The following is a 21,462-nucleotide window of genomic DNA, read 5'->3' as shown; positions in this document are numbered from 1 at the left end:
CCCCAGGATCTTCTGTCCGAACTTCCAGCAGACGGGCTGCTGCCACCCGGGGTGGCAGGGGGCTCCCTGGGAGTGGGACTGGAGCACACTGGCTGCCAGCCCCCCCCCCCGGGGACTATCCAATAGTTGTGTAAGTGCAAAGATTTCATGTAGTTACACGACTGTTCAATTCCCCAATATCTAACATCCCTACTGCCCCTCCCCCCGCCTCAGCTGAACAGACACATCGACAAGAGCACAAAGAGTGAGAGACTCACACAAAACCAGACCTGTCCACCCAGCTAAAGAGACACACAAACACAAGGACCTACAGAGACCCACAAACACAAAGCGAGAGAGAGATGCACACACTCAATCTGAGAAGCAAATCAATCCTGGGTGCGTTTCTGCAAGAGATGCTCGTATCAAACCCAAGTTCCTGGGCCCTGATGGAGAAAGTGCAGGGAACCGGAAGGCCAGGCTATACAGGAAGCTGAATGGATGGTCTAATTGTCCCTTCCTGCCTTAAACTTGACAATTTTCCTTCCACACCTGACTGAGCATTGCGCTAGCCCCACTCCCTGCTGATGAGAACCCTCCCTAGCTTTTATCACGGGTGGATCTCAAAGCATGTTACCGAGCAGCATAGTGTCATTGATCTGCTTTTACAGATGGAGAAACTGAGGCAAGGAGCCTTGCCTGAGCAAACTGGTGGCAGCAGTGGGACTAGAACCCTGGCCATCACTCCACCATTAGGCTGTGTTGCTCCTGCATTTAGCTCCTGGGGGGCTTCAAACCCTGCAGAGCCAGAGTTTCAAGTGTGTAGCTCCCCTTATGCCACGGCCACTGTATTGGTCCCTGCGAAGCTGGCCCGTGTGCACCAGCTCCTGGGAAACGTGTGTTTGGAGAGCCCCATCCCGTATCAGTGGAGAGCCACTGTCCAGAGACGCCAGATTGCACTGGGAGGAGGCTCAGCCGTCCTGTCTCTGGATGGCGTGTGGGACGAGACGGGCCCCTGGTCTCCACACAGCTGTGGGGGAGTTTTTGGGGACAAGCTCACCAGGGCCCCCATTGGTGACTGGGAGCAGGGCGGGGAGCTGGAAGTCAGGACTCCTGAATTCTATTCCTGCCTCTAAGAGGGGAATGAGACCTAGTGATGGGAGCAGATGGAGGCAGGACTTCAGGTTTCCATTCCTGGATCTGCAATGGGATGAACCACCCCATGCCTCAGTTTTCCCACCTGTAGGATGGGGTCAATAATTCTGCCTTAACCTCCCAGGACCACCTGTCAGGGTTCGAGTGATTCGTGGGAATAAAGGGCTTTGGGACTCGCAGGGGCTGGCTTGCGGAAAGAGACGTGCAATCCAAGCTGCCGTGACTCACAGAGATTTCAAATAGCTGGGCTGGGTGCAGGGACAGACATTTTTCAGCTGTCACATGCTGTTTGTCTCAGTTCAGCTGTCATGTCCCCTTATCGGATAAACAAATTAGGATGTGTAATAAGGGGAGCAATGGGGAACAAATCCTCCATGCTTATTAAAAGGATTCCAGCAGCTTCATCATGCCCTAGGTGTTGCACAAACACAGGGAAAAAAAGAGTCCAGGCTCCAAAAAACTTCGGAGTCCCCACTCCTGGCTGTGGGATTAGAGTTGGAGGCTCACACCAGTGGGCCCAGCTAGCCCAGTATCCCATCCCTCTGCTCCGTATACAGCCAACAGGCCCATCTAGCCCTGTCTCCCATTCTGTAGCTTCAGCAGCTGCATCTCACAGCAAAGGATTGTGGGTAGCAAATCACTCACCGTGCCTCAGTTTCCCTACCTGAGACAGTGACTTGGAGGGGTTCATTGCTGCTATACATTGCTTCAATCACGTAAATGGAAGAAGATCGTCCCTTCCATGCTCGACTAGGTCTGCATGCCTGCCCACACCACCTGCTGTCGCCTGCCCTGCCCCATTCCCTGCATGGCGGGTGTGGCTTGTTTCATTGCAAACACACTGACAAATTGTGTGTAGGTTGGGGGATTGCAAAAGGGCAGCACTTTGAGTCCTGAACCCAGAAGTTTGTCATATCAGGAGCTGAGCCAGTAGAGAGCTAACCAGGCACAACAGGGCCCAGATCTCAGCCAGGGTCTGGGCAGCGCCCGGTACTCTGGTCAGTCAGGGCCCTCACTGCCCCCAGGCACGTTTAATGGATGCATTCTCCCACCCCTGTTCCCTTAGCTGGGTTCCCACCTCCCTGCCACCCTAGGCCGCCTTATCAGAGGGTCATTGGCCTGTTAGCCACCCAGTTCTTCCCAGCCCCACATTGCAGCTGTGCCTGTGGGGGAAGGGTGCTTGGCGCAGGTAGCCACCGCCTCTGTAGCTCCTGTCTGGGAGATCTCCTTGCCCGGATGTGCCTGCCAGGGTGGGGCAGGGCCCCGATCCCCAGGGGGGCCAGGAGAAGGTTGAAGACTCAGCACTCGCAATACTAGAGAATCCACAGGACATTTAATGAAAGGCCCTATGCCCAGCGCTGAACCAACAGCACCACCCATAGCACCACGGCCGAATACTGCGCTGGAGCGGCGTTGGCCCCTGTCAGAGCCATGGTCCTGGGGAACAGCCACCAGCAAATGGGGACCCCCCAACTGCCAGCAGCAACACCTGAGAAGAGCAGCTGGACACCCCCAAGCGAGGGGGCAGGAAGGAGCAGTTACATCCTGAGCCATGTTCCCCCGGGGAACAGAGCCCCCTCCCTGAGATTTCCACAGCTGGAGGAGTGTCTGTCCACCTGGGTGAAGCGCAGATCTCCCAGATCGGGGCGTGGCCGGAGCGCGCTGCACTGTGGCTGGTCTCTGCCCCCCAGGGTCCATAGGGGCTGTTAGGGGTGTGGCTGGAGCGCGCTGCGCTGTGTCTGGTCTCTGCCCCCAGGGCCTGTAGAGATCTGTCAGGGTACGTCCCCCAGGGGGCAGACACAGATCGCCCCAAAGTGGCTGTTGGTTAACATTAGGGCTGTCGACTGACCTGCGTTAATGCCTGTGGGTACGTCTACACTACAGCGCTAATTCGAACTAACTTAGTTCGAATTCGTTAATTCGAACTAAGCTAATTCGAACTAACGGATCCAGACTAAAAAACTAGTTCGAATGAGCGTTTTGCTAATTCGAACTAGCATGTCCACATTGAGTGGATCCTGAACCGGGGTTAAGGATGGCCGGAAGCAGTGCCGGCAGGGCATCAGATGAGGACTTAAGAGCATGGAGCTGCTGTCTCAGGCTAGCCGAGGGCTGTGCTTAAAGGGTCCCAACCCCCACCCTGGACAGACAGTTCTAAGGGGTGCCCCGCTTGCAAAGCAGTCCTGGCTTGGATTGCCCGGAGTACCCACACTGGGCACATCACACCACTCAGCCATCAGCCCGGCTGCACTTGCCGCAGGCTGCCATCTGGGGAGAGGGGACAATTGGGGGGCTGCAGAAGAGCTTCCACCCCCAGAAGCCCGCAGAGCCAGCCCAGTCCTCCCCATCGGGGGCTCGTACCCCATTCTTCCCTCACCTCCTTCCACTTACCCTTCCCTAGCCCCCCTTCTTATTGATGTACAAAATAAAGATAACGTTTCTTCCGAAATGGAATCTGTCTTTATTGAACAAAACTGGGGGAGACTGGGAAAAGGAGGTGGGAGAGGGGAAGAGAGAGGCTGGGAGTGGGGAGGGCAACTACAATGATCAGGGGTTGGGAACAGGTCCCATATGAAGAGAGGCTAAAGAGACTGGGACTTTTCAGCTTAGAAAAGAGGAGAGGGAGGGGGGACAGGATAGAGGTCTCTAAAAGCAGGAGTTGGGTGGAGACGGTGCATACAGAAAAGTTCTTCATTAGTTCCCATAAAGAAGGACTAGAGGACACCAAGGGTATGTCTAGACTACAGGCTTTTGTCGACAGAAGTTTTGTCGACAGATACTGTCGACAAAGCTTCTGTCGACAAAGAGTGTCTAGACGACATCCAGTTCTGTCAACAAAGCAAGCTGCTTTGTGGACAAAACCCTGTAGTCTAGACACAACCCTACATGCAATAACACCTTCTGTCGACAGAAGGTGTTATGCCTCGTAAAATGAGGTTTACCAGCGTCGACAAAACTGCTGAGTTCTGTCGACGTTATGTCGACAGAACTCAGTGGTAGTGTAGACACAGGTATAGTTTTGTCGACAAAAAGTCCACTTTTGTCGACAAAACTCTGTAGTCTAGACACACCCCAAAGGAAAGGAATGGGTAGCAGGCTTCAAACTAGTAACGGAAAGTTGTTCTTCACAAAGCAAAGAGTCAACCTGTGGAACTCCTTGCTGCAGGAGGCTGTGAAGGCTAGAACTAGAACGGAGTTTAAAGGGAAGTGAGATCAAGTCATGGAGGTTGGGTCCATGGAGTGCTATTAGCCAGGGGGTAGGAGTGGTGTCCCTGCCCAAGGTTTGTGGAAGGCTGGAGAGGGATGGCACGAGACAAATGGCTTGGTCACTGTCTTCAGTCCGTCCCCTCCAGGGTCCCTAGGGTTGGCTGCTGTCGGCAGACAGGCTACTGGGCTAGATGGACCTTTGGTCTGACCCAGTACAGCCATGGTAAGTTCAGGGCTCAGAGTCGGGGGTCTCAGTGGACCACCTTGATTTTCATGCACACCTGCTCCTGGGTGGCCAGGCTGGCAGCTCTCCTGCCCTAGCCGGCCACCTCCCTGTGCCTAGTGCGGAGATCGTGGACGAGGTCCACGATGTCCGCACTAGCCCAGGTTGGTGCCCACCTTTTACGGTCCCGGGCAAGCTCCCGGGAGCCGCCAGCCTGGTCCCGGGAAGAGGGGAGGGCTGGGGGGCATCGGGTGGGTGGCTTGATCCGTGCCAGGTGCAGGGTCTGCTGGCTGGGTGCTGGCAGGCTTGCACCTGGCATGGGCACCGTAGCCAGCCCGTGCCCCTTTAAGGGGTCCGGGGCCGGGAGGGGGGCAGACAAGTTTCCCTGGTGTTGGCCAAAGTGGCCACCAGGGAAACCTGGGAAGAGCTAGCCTCCCACTAGTTCGAATTAAGGGTCCACACAGCCCTTAATTCGAACTAGTAAGTTCGAACTAGGCTTAATCCTCGTGGAATGAGGATTACCTAGTTCGAACTAAGCGCTCCGTTAGTTCGAATTAAATTCGAACTAACGGAGCGCTAGTGTAGCGCCTATGAAAGTTAGTTCGAACTCACGTCCGTTAGTTCGAACTAACTTTGTAATGTAGACATACCCTGTGATTAACACAGGACAGGATTAACCCATTAAAACAATTAACATGCTAATCGCAGGTGTTACTGCTGCGCTGCCTCTTTGAAGTGCCGCTCCAGCACTTCAAAGGGGCAAGTGGAGCCTGGCGCCTAGTGCGCTACCCCTTGGAAACGCCGTGGCAGCTCTTCCAAGGGGCAGCGCTGCGTGGAGCCCGGGTCGGCTGGGAAGTCCAGCTGATCCCGGGCTCCATGCAGCGCTGCCCCCTTGAAATGCCATGGCGGCATTTCAAAGGGGAGTTGCACACGATTCATCGCAATTACATTTTTTGATCGCTTGTCAGCGCTAGTTAACATTCCTCAGCCTTTTGGCTATCCGGGCCCAGCTCGCTACCTTCCTAACCCGCCTCAGGGTCTGGCGCGCTCCATGGTCCGGGCGTTGAGACTCCGAACAGACCTGGCTGTAGGGCCCAGAGGGGGCTAGAAGCCACCTGCCACCCAGCGCAGGGAGGGGTCAGGTGAGGTGGATGAAAACTGGGCCCCAGGTACATCCTGGTGGACTTGTCTCAGGGAATCTTCCTGCAGGCGGGGGAGGTGGGAATGGTTGGCTCCGGGAGGAGGGTCTCGGGCAGGTGTGCCAATGGAGCAGTGCGTCTCCCCGCACTGCCCCCCTGCAGACTCCTCCCCTGGGTCTGGTGCAAGCCAGCTCGGTGCCCCCGGTGCGCAGGGTCCTGCCGTCTCCAGGCTGCTGCAGCAGCAGGGCCCGAACGGGGCGGCTGGCGCAGCCTCCCCTGTGCTCAGGCCTGCTTGCGGGGCTGGAAGCAGGCCATGGGGGACGAGGCGCTGGGCCCCTCGAGCCGCAGCTGCAGGGTTTTCCTGATGATCATCTCCAGCAGCAGGGCGCCCAGGGCCCAGAAGGCGGCATACTCCAGCGTCACCAGCCCCAGCAGGTGGTAGCGGAAGTGGCTGTAGTCCCAGGGGCAGGCCTGGAAGGTGCGCAGGAAGTACCCAGTGCTGAACTCCCAGAGGTAGATCCAGAGCGTGTAGCAGAGGCAGCGCTTCGGCAGGCAGCAGCGTCCCCGCAGCCGCAGGTACATGCGCTCCTGCACCAGGCCGGCCGTGCCGTAGATGAACAAGGCCCAGACGCTGGTGACCCCCTGGAACTTCCAGTCCTGCTCGGCTGCGAAGGTCCAGGCGGCCGTGAACATCACCTCGCAGAAGTAGCCGTGCAGGGCGTAGATGTACCAGCGCGTCAGCAGGCTCAGGGGCTCAGCTCGGCCGTCCATGGCGCAGGCTCTACGGGCAGTGGCACAAAGAGGGGGCAGGTTAGCGGGCAGCGCTGCATAAGGCACGCAGCTGCCCTGTCTAGCATATGGGATGGAGGAGTCAGATCCTAGCAGGAGGAGGGTGGGATGAGAACTTGCCTCGAGCAGTGCTCCAGAGAGGGGGAGGGCTCTAGGAGTTAGAGGCGGGGGGAACAGCCCTGGGAGCAGGAAGTGGGGTCTAATGGTTACAGCAGGTCTGGTTGGGAACCAAGACCTCTGAGTTCTACCCCCATCTCTTGGGGGGAGAGAAATGAGGGTTAGAGCAGGAGGGTCTGGGGGCCAGGATTCCTGGGTTTTCTTCCAGGATCTGGGAGGGGAGAGAGGCCCAGTGGTTAGAGTGGAATACTGGGAGTCAGAACTCTTGGGTTCTAACCTCAGATAAGGGGGGAAGGGAAGAAGGAGGGTCTAGTGGCTACAGCAGGGGAGGCTGGGAGCTCTGCTCCAGGAGACGAGTGGGGTTTTGTGATGACAAGTGAGGGAAGGGGGAGGGGAGGGAGGTTTCCCTGGCTGGAGGAAAGGAATACTGTGGTTGGTATGTGGGATGTCAGTACACCCAGCTTTGGGAAGGGAGTGGGGTCTAGTAGTTAGAGCAGAACCTCATCACCTGGATTCCCGGGTTCAGTTCTCAGCTCTGCCACGGATGCCCTGGGCAAGTCCCTGCCATGCTCCCTGCCTCAGTTTCCCCCATGGTAAAACGAGGGTGGGAACACTGTGTTATCATTGTGCGAGGCCTTGGTTAGCTGCCCAGGCCACGAGAGCTGGGGGGCTGGTGTGAAGAGCCTGCCATGCTGCTTCCAGCCTTGCCCGCCTCCCACGCCGCTCTGAGATTTGCCATGCACAGCCCCTGGCCACTAGTGAAAGGGGAGAAGCAGGTGCAAGCAAAAGCACGTTTCGAGCAAGGGAAGGGTCAAGGCAAGAGCCCAGCTTGACAGCTGCCCGGGCAGGCCACGGGCTGTGCCAGCCTCAGCTGGTGTCAGGGTGTGGGTGATGCTTCCTGGAGGTACCCAGCATTGCCAGGAACTTTGCTATTCTCTGGCATTAGCGCTTGCCCCACATGCTCTGCCTGCCAGCCTTCCTGTCTCTTGCATGGCCCAGCCCCCAACCTCTGTCTGCTCACCAAACTCCCAGCCCCCATGTGGCCGTTCCACCTGAGACCCCAGCTCCCCCCCCCCCCCGCACTTACATGTGCGTGTCAAGAAAGCGACGTTCCGCGTAGTCACCAAAGGGCAGAGACTCGAAGGGCAGCCAGCCAGCCAGCAGAAATCCTGGAACAAGCGTGGAAAACAATCACCACCCACCTCCGAGACCCCGCCTCCCCCAGGACCCAGACTTCAGCTGCCCCCCGGGCTCGTCTACCCCGTAACACTGCAGTGTGGACGCGACCACTGGGCGGGGCTCTCCGGGCGCTGTATAAATCCAGCTACCCGAGAGACCGGGCCAGGTGGATGGAAGAATTCTTAGCCTGGCCTGCACCGGGGGTTATCGGCTTACCTAGGTCTTTCCCGGGGGGGGCAGGGCATGTATTTTGCACACTCCTGAGCACCACAGCTGGCTCAGTGTAATTTTCTTATGTAGAACAGCCTGTCCCCATGTCCACTGTGAGACGCAGACTGTGAATCTTTCCCTGGCAGAGGGCTAGGGGCTGGTGCACTCAGGGCTGTCCTTCCCCATGTGCAGAATAGGCAGCTGTGTGGGGCACCTGAAAATTCGGGGCACTACTAGGTCTTAATGTCCACCCTCCTGTCTCTTTCTGTCCGTGGTCAGAGAGTCGGCCTGGCCGAGCAAGTAGCAGAACATGGCACTTTGAAAGAGCCTTTAGGGTGACAAGGAAACCATTTGCCAAGCCCCGGTCCAGACTGTCAGTTTCCGGATGTACCGAGAGTCCACAGGGCCTTCGTTTCAAATTTCCTTTAAAACTATTTCATGAGCGTGTTGCAGATTATAAAATCCCAGCTCTACAAACCGCCATCCCCTCCCGGCTGCCGTCGGGCCCAAGGGCAACAGCTTAATAGTCCTGCACAGCGCCCTTTCCATCCTAAGGGCGGCCCTGGGCGTGCTCATTCTGTGACCGGACGATCACCACCACGCGCAGCTGCTGTGTGCTCCGGCCATGCTCCTGATCTGCCCCCGTAGGCCCGGGGGGGCAAAGACTAGCCACAACGCAGTGCGCTATGGTCCCAGCCCGGCTCTTCCTACAGACACTATGTCCACACCAGCTTCCTCTTCCTGGGGGGAAGCTGGGGGGCTGGTTTACATCCCCCCCGGGAGGGCTGACGCCAGGCCCATCTACTTCAACCAAGGCTCAGGGAGCTGGTCAGGAAGACCCCCAGCCCTGGTGGCTCAGCAGCGGGAGAGTGGAGAAGTGGAAACGGGGCTTTTGTTGGTGAGGAACCTCTCTGGCGGGGCTAGCCCGGAGCACCCTACACTACAGGAAACCTCCGGTGTGCTTTGTTGCTTTACTGCCGGAAACAGAAGCTGTTTCCGATGGTTGCAGCCAGGTGACTGGGCCAGGCGGCTCTCTTCCCCGTGGCCAGGTGACTCACGGTACCCAACATCCTGTCAGGACATCCGATGAGCAGCTAATCTGGGGCGGAGCAGAGTGGCAGTGGGCACGGCGAGCGGAAGTAAACAGTGTTTGCCAAGCAATTGCCCCCGGCAAAATCCTGAGGGTGTTGTGTTTTAATTAATTGCCTGGTTCATCTCCCTCTGGAATCCTGTCAGCAGCTAATCCTGGGCGGGCCCCGCTGGGAGGGGGCAGAGGAAAAGCCGGCTCCTCCATCCGGCGCCAAAGGAGCTCACGACTGGGTGAGTCTGACGCCTGGGTAATGCACAGGGTTGCCAGGTGTCCGGTATTGAACCGGACAGTCCAGTATTTGGACTTTGCGTCCGGTTAACAAATTGAGACAATGCTGGACAGATAAATGTCCGGTATTTTCTAACTAAGTACGTTTTTCTGCTTTTCCCGGGCCTGGCTCAGTGCCCGACGGAAGCCCGCTCGGGACATGCAGCAATTAAAAGGGTTGTGACTGCATTTCGGCCCGACCTCCCTGGTTACTCCCCAGCGGTTTTTTGCTCAACATGTTATCAAATTTTTGTCCGGTATTTTTTCTGAAACCATCTGGCAACCCTAGTAACGCAGGCCAGGGAGTTGCATCCGATCGCTGTGTTGAGCCCAATGACTTGAGGCTGGGGAAAGCATCTCAAAAAGCAGCCAGTCTGGCTCTGAAGGCATGGAGAGAAGGAAAACCCACTTGTGCCTGGGGGTTAGCTCCCTTGGTTTGTCACCTGCACTGTTAAAAATCAGAGCCTGGATCTGTTACAAAACCAGAACCTGGATTCAATTTGTGCAGCTTTGTCTCTGCTAGAGGAGAGATCCCATCGCTTCTGGGAACCTTCTAGACCAGCGGTTCTCCACCTAGTCACTGCAGTGTGCCACGTCTGCAGCTCCCTATGTGTTACGTGGGCCGCAGACATACAGGTTGTGTCTAGACTGGCCAGTTTTTCCGGAAAATCAGCCACTTTTCCGCAAAAACTTGCCAGCTGTCTACACTGGCGGCTTGAATTTCCGCAAAAGCACTGACTTCCTACTGTAAGAAATCAGTGCTTTTTGCGTAAATACTACGCTGCTCCAATTCGGGCAAAAGTCCATTTTGCGCAAAACTTTTGCGCAAAAGAGTCAGTGTAGACAGCTCAGATTTGTTTTCCACAAAAAAGCCCCAATCGCAAAAATGGCGATCGGGGCTTTTTTGCGCAAAAGCGCATCTAGATTGACCCCAGACGCTTTTCCACAAAAAGTGCTTTTGCGGAAAAGTGTCTGTGCCAATCTAGACGCTCTTTTCTGAAAATGCTTTTAACGGAAAACTTTTCCGTTAAAAGCATTTCCAGAAAATCATGCCAGTCTAGACACAGCCACAGAGTTACTTAAAGCTTTTTTTTTGCCTCGGTCTTCACTGACAAGGTCAGCTCCCAGACCACTGCACTGGCAGCACAGTACGGGGAGGAGGAGGGCAGCCCTTGGTGGAGAAAGAACAGGTTAGGAATGGTTTAGAAAAGCGGGACATACACAAATCCATGGGGCCAGATCTAATGCATCCGAGGGTGCTGAGGGAATTGGCCAATGTTATTGCAGAGCCCTTGGCCATTATCTCTGAAAACTTGTGGCAATCGGGGGTGGCCCTGGATGATTGGAAAAAGGCAAATGCAGTGCCTGTCTTTAGAAAAGGGAAGGACAATCCAGGAAACTACAGACCAGTCAGTCTCACCTCGATCCCCAGAAAAATCATGGAGGGGATCCTCAAGTGAAGCACTTGGAAGAGAGGAAAGTGATCAGGAATAGTCAACATGGATTCACCAAGGGCAAGTCGTGCCTGACCAATCTGATTGCCTTCTATGACAAGGTAACAGGCTCTGTGGACACAGGGAAGGTGGTGGACGTGATATACCTTGACTAGAGCAAAGCTTTTGATACTCCATACTCTTGCCAGCGAGTTAAGGAAGTAGGGATTAGATAAATGGACTGTAAGGTGGATAAAAAGCTGGCTAGATTGTCAGGCTCAATGGCTCGATGTCTGGCAGGCAGTCGGTTTCAAGCGGAGTGCCCCAAGGATCAGTTCTAGTACCGGTTTTGTTTAACATCTTTATTAATGATCTGAATGAGGGGATGAGTTGCACCCTCAGCAAGTTCACAGATGACCTAAGCTAGGGGGAGAAATAGATATGCTGGAAGGTAAGGATAGGGTCCAGAGTGACCAAGACAAATTGGAGGATTGGGCCAAAAGAAATCTGATGAGGTTCAACAAGGACAAGTGTAGAGTCCTGCCCTTGGGACGGAAGAATCCCAAGCATTGTTACAGGCTGGGGACTGACTGGCTAAGCAGCAGTTCTGCAGAAAAGCCCCTGGGGATTCCAGCGGAGGAGAAGCTGGATATGAGTCAACAGTGTGCCCTTGTAGCCAAGAAGGCTAATGGCATATTAGGGGGCACTAGGAGGAGCTTTGCCAGCAGATCTAGAGAAGTGATTATTCCCCTTTATTGTGCACTGGTGAGGCCACATCTGGAGTATTGGTCCAGTTCTGCTCCCCCCCCCCCCCCATTACAGAAAAGATGTGGACACATTGGAGAAAGTCCAACGGATGGTGACAAAAATGATTAGAGGGCTGGCGCACATGACCTAGGAGGAGGGGCTGAGGGATTTGGGCTTGTTTAGTCTGCAGAAGAGAAGAGTGAGGGGGGATTTGAGAGCAGCCTTCAACTTCCTGAAGGAGGGTTCCAAAGAGGATGGAGAGAGGCTGTTCTCAGTAGTGACAGATGGCAGAACGACTCAATGGTCTCAAGTTACAGTGGGAGAGGTCTAGGTTGGATATTAGGAAAAATGATTTTCCTAGGAGGGTGGGGAAGCTCTGGGCTGGGTTCCCTAGGGAGGGGGTGGAGTCTCCATCCCTAGAGGTGTTTAAATCTCGGCTTGACAGAGCCCTGGCTGGGATGATTTAATCGGGATTGACCCTACTTGGAGCAGGGGGTTGGACTCGATGGCTCCTGAAACAGCGAAGGGCAACATGGACTAGGGGATGGGCTGTACAGCGGCCTCCTTCGTCTCATTGGGCAGCAGGATGGTTGTAACCAAGGCGGTCTCTGCAGACAGGGCAGCGTTGCTCCCTACGCCGGCGTAGCTAGACTGTGCGGGTGGTGCCGATGGGACCGTGGCCGTGCTGTGATTGGCTGCAGCGGGAGTCACTTTCGTACCACCGGAAGGAAAAGAACGGTGCAGACGGAAAGCAGCAGAATTTGGAACCTTGCGCGTGGGCGACAGTAACAAACTGACTCACGAGCCACACGGGCAGCATGCGGCCCTCGGGCTGCACCTTGCCCACCACTGTCCTGAGGTCTCTTCTCGGAGTCTGTGAATACACACGCTGCCTGTTTGGCCTGGAAGGCGTCCGGTAGGCCGCACGCAGCCTGCAGGCCGAGAATCACTGTCTTAGACTCCATGGTCAAGTCTCCTCGCTGGCTTCTTCCGGAGGGGCATTCGCACGGCACACGGAGGCTGGCAAAGCCCAAAGCAGCCTGACTCGGCTCAGCAAGCACACAGGACCCGTGTCCTAGGGCCCTGCTGGGGGCACATGGCAGAGCCCAAGTCTCGGACCCAAGCTCTCATTCTGCAGCGCCGTAAGGATCGTTACCACGGTGAGACACCTGGGCTAGACAAAGCCGTGTGGACGCTCCGGCAGGGCTTGGAAAACCCCGCGTCCATAAGCCCAGGCGGGTCCCACAGAGCCGCGTTTACAGTGCAGTGCAGACAACCGTTGAGGAGCTCTTTAATATCCATGGCAAGCAGCTCCACACGCAGGGGAGCCAATTGCTTCTCCAGGCCCCTGGGCAAGGTGCAGATGGGGCACCTGGCTCCATGCTCCTGAAAGGGCCTCCGGTGGAAGGGGAGGGGCCAGCACAGCTAGCCCTCAGTGCGACCTGGAGCGTGCAGTACGGTGCTCCGGCGGCTATTTAAAGGGCCGGGAGCCCTGGGCCCCAGGACAAGTACTCCCTTTCCCACACCCCTCACGTTTGCAGGCCTGTCCACACAGTAGCTGCAGGAGTAGGAGGCCGCTGCAAATGTCCCACTGGTCTCCACAGTCACAATTCCTTCCCCTTTGCCCGGCATCGTTGTTCAAGTGGCTCAGACGTCTGCGCCTCCTTTGCAATGCCCAAATAAACAGGCACTTCCTCCATAACTGGGCTTCCACCATCCGATCTAGGACTTCCCTGGGAGAGTTCAGCTGTCGCGTCAATGCTGTGACTAGAGCAACCACATGTCGTGGGAGCAGGGGCATTATGGGATTGCTGCTGGAGGCCTGTACGGGCAAGGCAGCCTCTGCGCTGGCACTGTAAAAGCAGACTTGCCTGGTGTAAACTCAGGGTTTTGCTGACGAGACTCAAAACTGAGGATTCCTCTGCACTATTTATCCCAGTGGGAGTTCTGTCAGAAACCTGCCTCCCCGAAAAACAGTACCAAGGTCGACGGAAGAATTCTTCAGACTTCAGTCTGCTTAATTACGCTGCATGGGAAGAGGATTTTTCACTCTGCTGAGTGACACAGTTAGGCCAACTTAATTTTCCGGCAGATGTGAGGCCCAAGTGTAGAGGATAACTTTCTTTGATAGGATAATGAGTCTTGTGGATAAGGGAGAAGCGGTGGATGTGGTATACCTAGACTTTAGTAAGGCATTTGATACGGTCTCTCATGATCTTCTTATCAATAAACTAGGCAAATAGCACTTAGATGGGGCTACTATAAGGTGGGTGCATAACTGGCTGGATAACTGTTCTCAGAGAGTAGTTATCAATGGTTCAGAGTCATGCTGGAAGGGCATAACAAGTGAGGTTCCACAGGGGTCAGTTTTGAGACTGGTCCTGTTCAACATCTTCGTCAACAATTTAGATATCGGCATAGAGAGCACGCTTATTAAGTTTGCAGATGATACCAAGCTGGGAAGGGTTGCCAGGGCTTTGGAGGATAGGGTCATAATTCAAACTGATCTGGACAAACTGGAGAAATGGTCTGAGGTAAATAGGATGGAGTTTAATAAGGACAAATGCAAGTACTCCACTTGGGAAGGAACAATCCGTTTCACACGTACAGGATGGGAAGTGACTGTCTAGGAAGGAGTCCTGCAGAAAGGGACCTAGGGGTCATAGTAGACCACAAGCTAAATATGAGTCAATAGTGTGACGCTGTTGCAAAAAAAGCAAACATGATTCTGGGATGCATGAACAGAAGCGTTGTGAGCAAGACACGAGGAGTCATTCTTCCGCTCTACTCTGCACTGATTAAGCCTCAGTTGGAGTCTTGTGTCCAGTTCTGGTACCACATTTCAAGAAAGATGTGGAGAAATTGGAGAAGGTCCAGAGAAGAGCAACAAGAATGATTAAAGGTCTAAAAGAACATGAGCTATGAGGGAAGACTGAAAGAATTGGGCTTGTTTAGTTTGGAAAGGAGAAGACTGAGAGGGGACATGATAGTGATCTTCAGGTATCTAAAAGGGTGTCACAGAGAGGAGGGAGAAAAATTGTTCTCCTGGGCCTCTGAGGACAGAAGCAATGGGCTTAAACTGAAGCAAGGGAGGTTTAGGTTGCACATTAGGAAACACTTTCTAACTGTCAGGGTGGTTAAACGCTGGAATAAGTTGCCTAGGGAGGTTGTGGAATCTCCATCGCTGGAGATATTTAAGAGCAGGTTAGACAGATATCTATCAGGGATGGTCTAGTCGGTGCTGGGTCCTGCCATGAGGACAGGGGACTGGACTCGGTGACCTCTCGAGGTCCCTTCCAGTCCTAGTGTTCTAGGATTCTATGACTCCATGCAAAGACATAAGATAAGTTTGACCAGATGTAGTGCAGACCATGCTGGAGTGTCTCACTCAGAAAGTCTTTTCTCCAGCCCTCAAATAATGTTTGTGGCTCTTCCCTCAACAATTCAGCAGCGTCCTTTTCAAAAACGCCTGCACCCGAAGTGGATGTATCAGTATTGGTTTCCACCAAAGACAGATACAGGAGGTGAAAGTCACCTCTTTGCTTTTAAAGCACTATATATCGAAGGATCAAGTCCTGTTTGTCCCAGGACCATGCCAGGACCATGCCGGGAGCTCATGGTGGGTTGTTCATCCATTAAGAAGCTGAAATGCCATGCTGGAGAGGCAGGGGGAAGGGAAATGAATCATGGAGTCACAGAATCTTCCAAGCCGCTTGGGGAACCAAAGGAGAAAGAGTCCAGCATCCAAATTCCATCCTGACTTCTTAAAATCCCCAGCCCCAATATCAGATCCACTGAGCTCAAGTTTCTTCTGCACATCCCCTCTTCAATCCTTGTGCGGCGTCACCCTCTAAGCTGCCACGCTCCCCCCCAAAGGAGGAAGCATTATGTTGAATGCATAGGGCTCGCATCCGAGGGCCTCTCAGAATGGCTTGTTCTGAACTCGCCAGAGCCCCCTGGATTCTCCTGCAGCCGCTTGGGAGATATTCCAATGCCGCCCAGCCGCTTAGCAGCGCACCCACAGCTGGGTTTTGTTAATGGTGGTGCACTTTTGCACATGATTCGGCGCACATAAAAATGTATTCCACACATAGATGGAGAAAATCCCCCATTAGCCTGCTGCCCTGGGATTGGCTCAGAACTCACGGTCGCTGGAGGGGAAAGGTCCCATGTCCGGTTCTGACCCAGCCAAGACAAGCTGAGCGGGGAAAGTCCTTTCAAACTCGTAGGGCTGCCAAGGGATCCTGCAGGCGGAGTTTCTCCGGGCAGAGGTTCCCAGAGAAAGACCAGCTGCCTGATTCAGACCAGTGGAGACAGTTTGGGATACGAGCGGCTTTCGAAGGACAAGGGGGGAGGAGTCTTGCCAGTGGCCCTTTGCATTCAAGTGTGGGCTGTAACGTAGCCAGCCCCACCTGGGTCTGTGCCAGTCAGTCGGGAAGGCTGGGCACAGGAGAAACCAAGCCAAGTCTCCCCTTCTGCCCGCCTTGTGGTCTCTGGCTCCCCTGCCTTTCCTCTGGTGGTCTCTGATTCTGGCTACCTCCATTTGGGGCCCCTCCAGTAGGTGCCCCCAGGGGATCAGTGCCCAAAAGGCCCACATCGTTGGCCTGCTACGGGAAGCTTTGGCCCAAAGGAACATCCCCCTGGGAATTTTCCCTTCTACCTTCCCTTTCCTCAGGGGACGTTGCCGTGCTTAGCAAAGAGTGGCTTGCATTGCACGTGCCCTGCAAGGAGTGGAGCATCTGCAGGGTTACAGACAGGGAAACTGAGGCACAAAGGGGTAGTCACTGGGAGCAGGGTCACCCCTCATTCTGGCATCTGAGCTAGGGACGTTAAACAGTCGATGATCCTCATGAATTCTTATTGGTTACTTGGCTATTTTCTAGCCCCTGGGGGTGGGATCAGCAGCCAGCGTGCTCTGGGTCCGCTCCCAAGGAGACCTCTGCAGGGAGTGCCAGGTGGGCGCTGGTCCACAAAGGGAGCCAGTTTAAAAACCAGCTCCCCTCGCGGACCAGGCTGCCTGTCGCCCTGTTCTGCTGCCCCTTGATACCGAGGCAGCAGTGCGGGGTGGAAGCAGCCCCTGTTTGGGGTGGGGGACTGAGGTCCTGGACCTGGCAGGAGCTAGAACTGAGACAGGTTGCCTGTCTGCCTGACTCCTAATTCACCTTAAATGCAGAGCTGCAGTGGGGGTAAGTCCCAGACCTGGGCTATGTCTAGACTGCAGGCTTCTTTCGAAAGAGGCTCTTTCGAAAGCATCTTTCGAAAGAGCCTCTTTCGAAAGAGAGCGTCTAGACTGCACGGAGAAATTTCGAAAAAGCGGCTTGCTTTTTCGAAAGAAAGCATCCAGTGAGTCTGGATGCTCTCTTTTGAAGAAGCCCTATTTACATTGAAGAATGCCTTCTTTCGAAAGAGGAACTTTCGAAAGAAGGCGTTCTTCCTCGTGAAATGAGGTTTACCGCCATCGAAAGAAAAGCCGCGTTCTTTCGAATTAATTTCGAAAGAACGCGGCTTGAGTCTGGACGCAGGGGAAGTTTTTTCGAAAAAACCCCTGAGTCTGGACACAGCCCCGGTGCGAACCAGGACTGAGCCAGGCTGCTGGTCAGCCTGCTAAAAAATGTAATGGCAGAGGGGAGGGAATGCGGGTAGTCTATAGCATTAACCTACACGCTTTTGCTTATGAGTTAATCAGCCACACTATTACACCACGAATCTGAGCACATGGTTAAGTCATTAACCTCATTCCAACTCCCGCCGTTGCACAGTGAATCATAGCACAGCTGGAGATGGAACCCCGGAATACTGGTACCCAGTCCCCCCTGCTCTAACCACTAGCCCCCCCTGCCTCCCAGAGCTGGGAACCCACCTAGATTCCCCACACTGGCTAGCTAGTTTCCCAAAAGAGCCCCTTGAGTTCAACTGGAAGCAGCAGGGCCCGCGTGGGCAAGCAGCCCTTTGGGGTATCACACATGCGCCCAGGGCTCAGCTGCCCTAGAGCAAGGCTGATGTGCTGCCGGGCTTTGCCACAGCTCCAGACCCAAATGCGGTACCAGCCTAGCCCCCCACCCTCCCAGCAAAACAGAGAGGCCCCCGCTGCTCCCCTTCCGGGGGGGGGGGTATAGCGGCCAGATGTGGGGATCTGTCCACCTCCTTGGGAGAGAGGAGGCAGCCCTGGGCATGGGGAGACTCTACCCCAATGTGTTACGCACGTCCCCGGCCATTCTCCTGCCACCTGCCCCTTGCCAGGGGCACACAGCCCCCCCAGCGCCCTTATCGGGGGTATCCCTGAACCCGGCCTAACCCTGTGCCCCCGGCCTTTGGCAGGAGCCTACAGACAGCCATCATGCCCAGAGCAACATGGCCACCCCTGCCTGGCGCACAGCAGGAGCCTGCCCACTTGCCCCTTGGTGCCCCTTCCCCCAAAGGGGCATATCCCCGACCCCTTGGTTCCCCTTTCCCCAAAGGGGCACATCCCCGACCCCTTGGTTCCCCTTTCCCCTGGAGGGGCATATCCCCGACCACTTGGTTCCCCTTTCCCCTGGAGGGGCATATCCCCGACCCCTTGGTGCCCCTTCCCCCAAAGGGGCATATCCCCGACCCCTTGGTTCCCCTTTCCCCTGGAGGGGCATATCCCCAACCCCTTGGTGCCCCTTCCCCCAAAGGGGCATATCCCCGACCCCTTGGTCCCCCTTCCCCCAAAGGGGCATATCCCCGACCCCTTGGTGCCCCTTCCCCCAAAGGGGCATATCCCCGACCCCTTGGTGCCCCTTCCCCCAAAGGGGCACATCCCCGACCCCTTGGTCCACCCTTCCCCCAAAGGGGCATATCCCCGACTCCTTGGTGCCTCTTCCCCCAAAGGGGCATATCCCCGACCCCTTGGTTCCCCTTTCCCCTGGAGGGGCACATCCCCGACCCCTTGGTGCCCCTTCCCCCAAAGGGGCACATCCCCGACCCCTTGGTGCGCCCTTCCCCCAAAGGGGCATATCCCCGACCCCTTGGTTCCCTTTCCCCTGGAGGGGCACATCCCCGACCCCTTGGTGCCCCTTCCCCCAAAGGGGCATATCCCCGACCCCTTGGTGCCCCTTCCCCCAAAGGGGCATATCCCCGACCCCTTGGTTCCCTTTCCCCTGGAGGGGCACATCCCCGACCCCTTGGTGCCCCTTCCCCCAAAGGGGCATATCCCCGACCCCTTGGTCCACCCTTCCCCCGAAGGGGCATATCCCCGACCCCTTGGTGCCCCTTCCCCCAAAGGGGCATATCCCCGACCCCTTGGTGCCCCTTCCCCCAAAGGGGCATATCCCCGACCCCTTGGTGCCCCTTCCCCCAAAGGGGCACATCCCCGACCCCTTGGTTCCCCTTTCCCCTGGAGGGGCACATCCCCTACTCACCTGTCCGGGTGCCTGACGTGCCTCTGGCCCTGCTGCTCACCTGAGAGCAGGCACTTTAAGAGACTCGGCTAGCCGGCTAGGTGTCATCCCTAATCCCCGCCCACCCTAATCCCCACTCCCCCCTCCTGGGCCCCGCCCACCTGCCTCGACCTGCTCCCAGTCCCCTGTCTCCTCTCGGCTCCTCTGGCTTTTCCTTCTTCTCACCCCTCTTCCTTCTGAGCCCCCTGCCTCCCTCCCTTCCTCCCTCCCTCTTCCTCCCAGTCTGCCTCCCTCCTCCTCTCTCCCTCCCGCTGTGTCTACACTACAGAGTTTTTTCAGAAAAACGGCCGCTTTCCAAAAAACCTGCGGAATGCCACACCTCAAAGTGCGTTTTTGCGCCAAAAATCAAAAGCTCAGAGGGGGCTTTGCGGTGCAGGTATTCCTCGTTCTGCGAGGAAGAAGGCTTTTTGTGAAACAGCTCTTTCGGAAAAAGGCCTGTGTGGACGGGGAAGAAGGGGTTTTGTGCAAAAAGAGGAAAGAGGAAAAAGCACAGGTGCCCTGGTGGCCATTCTGTGTATAGCAATCAGAGCTTATTCCGAGATAGTGTCCATGCAGTGAACGCTCTTTCACAAAAGTGCATCACTTTTTCAATGCGCTTTTGCAGTGTGGATGTGCTCTTGCGCAAGAAGTTTTTTCGGAAGATCTCTTCCAAAAAAAGCTTCTTATGCAAAAAGCCTGCAGTCTAGATGTAGACTCCCTGTCTGCCTCCCTCCTTCCCCCTTCCTCCCTGTCTGCCTCCCTCCTTCCCCCTTCCTCCCTGTCTTCTCTTCCTTCCTTCCCCTTCCTCCCTGTCTGCCTCCCTCCTTCCCCCTTCCTCCCTGTCTTCTCTTCCTTCCTCCCCCTTCCTCCCCCTTTCTGCCTCCCTGTCTTCTCTTCCTTCCTCCCCCTTCCTCCCTGTCTGCCTCCCTCCTTCCCTCCCTCTTCCTCACTGTCTGCTTCCCTCCCCCCCCCTCCCTGTCTCCCTCCCTCTTCCCCCTCTCCCCTGTCTGCTTCCCTCCCCCTCCCTGTCCCTCCCTCCCCCTGTCTCTGCCTCCTTCCCTCTTCCTCCCTGTCTGTCTCCCTTCCTCTCCCTCCTCCTCCCTATCTTCTCAGCCTCCCTCGCTCCCTCTTCCTTCCTCCCTCTCTCCCTCTCCCTCCCCCTCCCTGTCTGCCTCTTCTCAGCCTGCCTTCCCTTCCTTCCTTCCCCATGTACCCCCTCCTTCCTTCCCCCCGTCTTCTCAGCCTTCCTTCCTTCCTTCCTTCCTTCCTTCCTTCCTTCCTCCCTTCCTTCCTTCTGTCTTCTCAACTTGCCTTTCCTCCCATCCTCTTTCTTTCTTTCTTTCTTTCTTTCTTTCTTTCTTTCTTTCTTTCTTTCTTTCTTTCTTTCTTTCTTTCTTTCTTTCTTTCTTTCTTTCTTTCTTTCTTTCTTTCTTTCTTTCTTTCCAACAACATACATCTTGGCAGGGATCATAAACCTCCTGCTTAAACCAGTCTTAAGAGACCCAGATGAGCCCTTTGGGGATGGCTGCTCTGGTTATCCCCCCGTCTGCTGGTGCAGGCTCCTTGCATCTAGCGCTGGGCACTGTCAGAGACGGGATACTGGGCCAGATGGGCCCGAGTGCTGCTCCGGGCTGGCAGCTCCCAGGTACCCACAGTGTTAACCTTCCATCCCTCTCTGGATGTCATTGGTGGCACTGCAGGGATGGGTAGAGAGCTCTTGTGTGCTGAGCCGGCTCCAGGGGGCAGGGGTTAGGGTTTGCCTGCAGGTAGAAAAAGGCCCTTTGATTTTATTCTGAAGGAAACGTATGACTCGTGGTAGCTCCTGGGAGGTGCGCCGCCCACTCATGCCCCTGCTAGCTAAACGGGGTGTCCTCACATGCCCTCTTCCTGCACCCCCTCCTCCCACAAGCCCCCTGGAAGGAAATGCAATGAGGAAGGAGAAGTTTAAGGAGCTCCACACCTGACACCCGCACTCTGCCTTCCGCCTGGAGAGGCTGATCACATCCAGCCCTAGGCTGGGCTGTCCCAGTTAGCCTTACAGGGTGGGTAACCCACATGGGCAGCACCCTCCAGCCCCTCCCCCCACCTCTTACAGCCCGAGTTGTGAGGGGTCGGTGAGAAGGAAGGAAAAGGGGGCGAGGTGGTGGACAAATGGCCCAATAGCACAGGGCAGAGGGCATTGCTGGAGATTCTCCAGAATGCCAGGGGCAGCGGAGATCCCGGCGTCGGGTGGGAGACTCACTGTCCCGAGCCAGGGCCTGCGGCAAAGCTGGTCTCCAGGTAAGCTCACAAGTGCTGCCGGCCAGCAGTTGCCACCTAGTTGGCTACCCTGCCTGTCTGGTGAGAAGCCAATAGCCCGGCTCTTCGTTCAGTGGCTGCTCAAAGCATTCGCTTCTGGTCACCCCCGGGTCACCTGGGCCTGGCCCTTCAATTCCTGACTTGGGCTCTGACTCCAGTTCTGATCTTGGGCTTCCATATCTGGTGCCTGATGCCTGCTCCAACCACTAGGCCTGACTGTCCACATTCT

The 21,462-nt window shown here is 55.8% G+C and overlaps 1 protein-coding gene across 1 annotated transcript; it reads right to left on the bottom strand.

Moving 5' to 3' along the window:
* Window positions 1-3,526: 3,526 nt before the first annotated feature.
* On the bottom strand, window positions 3,527-19,011 carry LOC102463923 (transmembrane protein 229B-like). Its single transcript, XM_075915338.2, has 3 exons — window positions 18,918-19,011; window positions 7,697-7,778; window positions 3,527-6,484 (listed from the first exon to the last, which is right to left on the bottom strand). Exon 3 carries the CDS (start codon window positions 6,472-6,474, stop codon window positions 5,986-5,988), a length of 489 nt encoding a protein of 162 aa, XP_075771453.1. The 5' UTR covers window positions 6,475-6,484; window positions 7,697-7,778; window positions 18,918-19,011; the 3' UTR covers window positions 3,527-5,985.
* Between the last annotated feature and the right edge of the window lie 2,451 nt (window positions 19,012-21,462).

The sequence above is a fragment of the Pelodiscus sinensis genome, chromosome 18, assembly GCF_052426305.1.
Source record: "Pelodiscus sinensis isolate ZL-2025 chromosome 18, ASM5242630v1, whole genome shotgun sequence".
Taxonomy (NCBI): domain Eukaryota; kingdom Metazoa; phylum Chordata; order Testudines; family Trionychidae; genus Pelodiscus; species Pelodiscus sinensis.
Note: the sequence above shows the minus strand (reverse complement) of the source record. Positions and strands in the feature narration are given on the sequence as shown.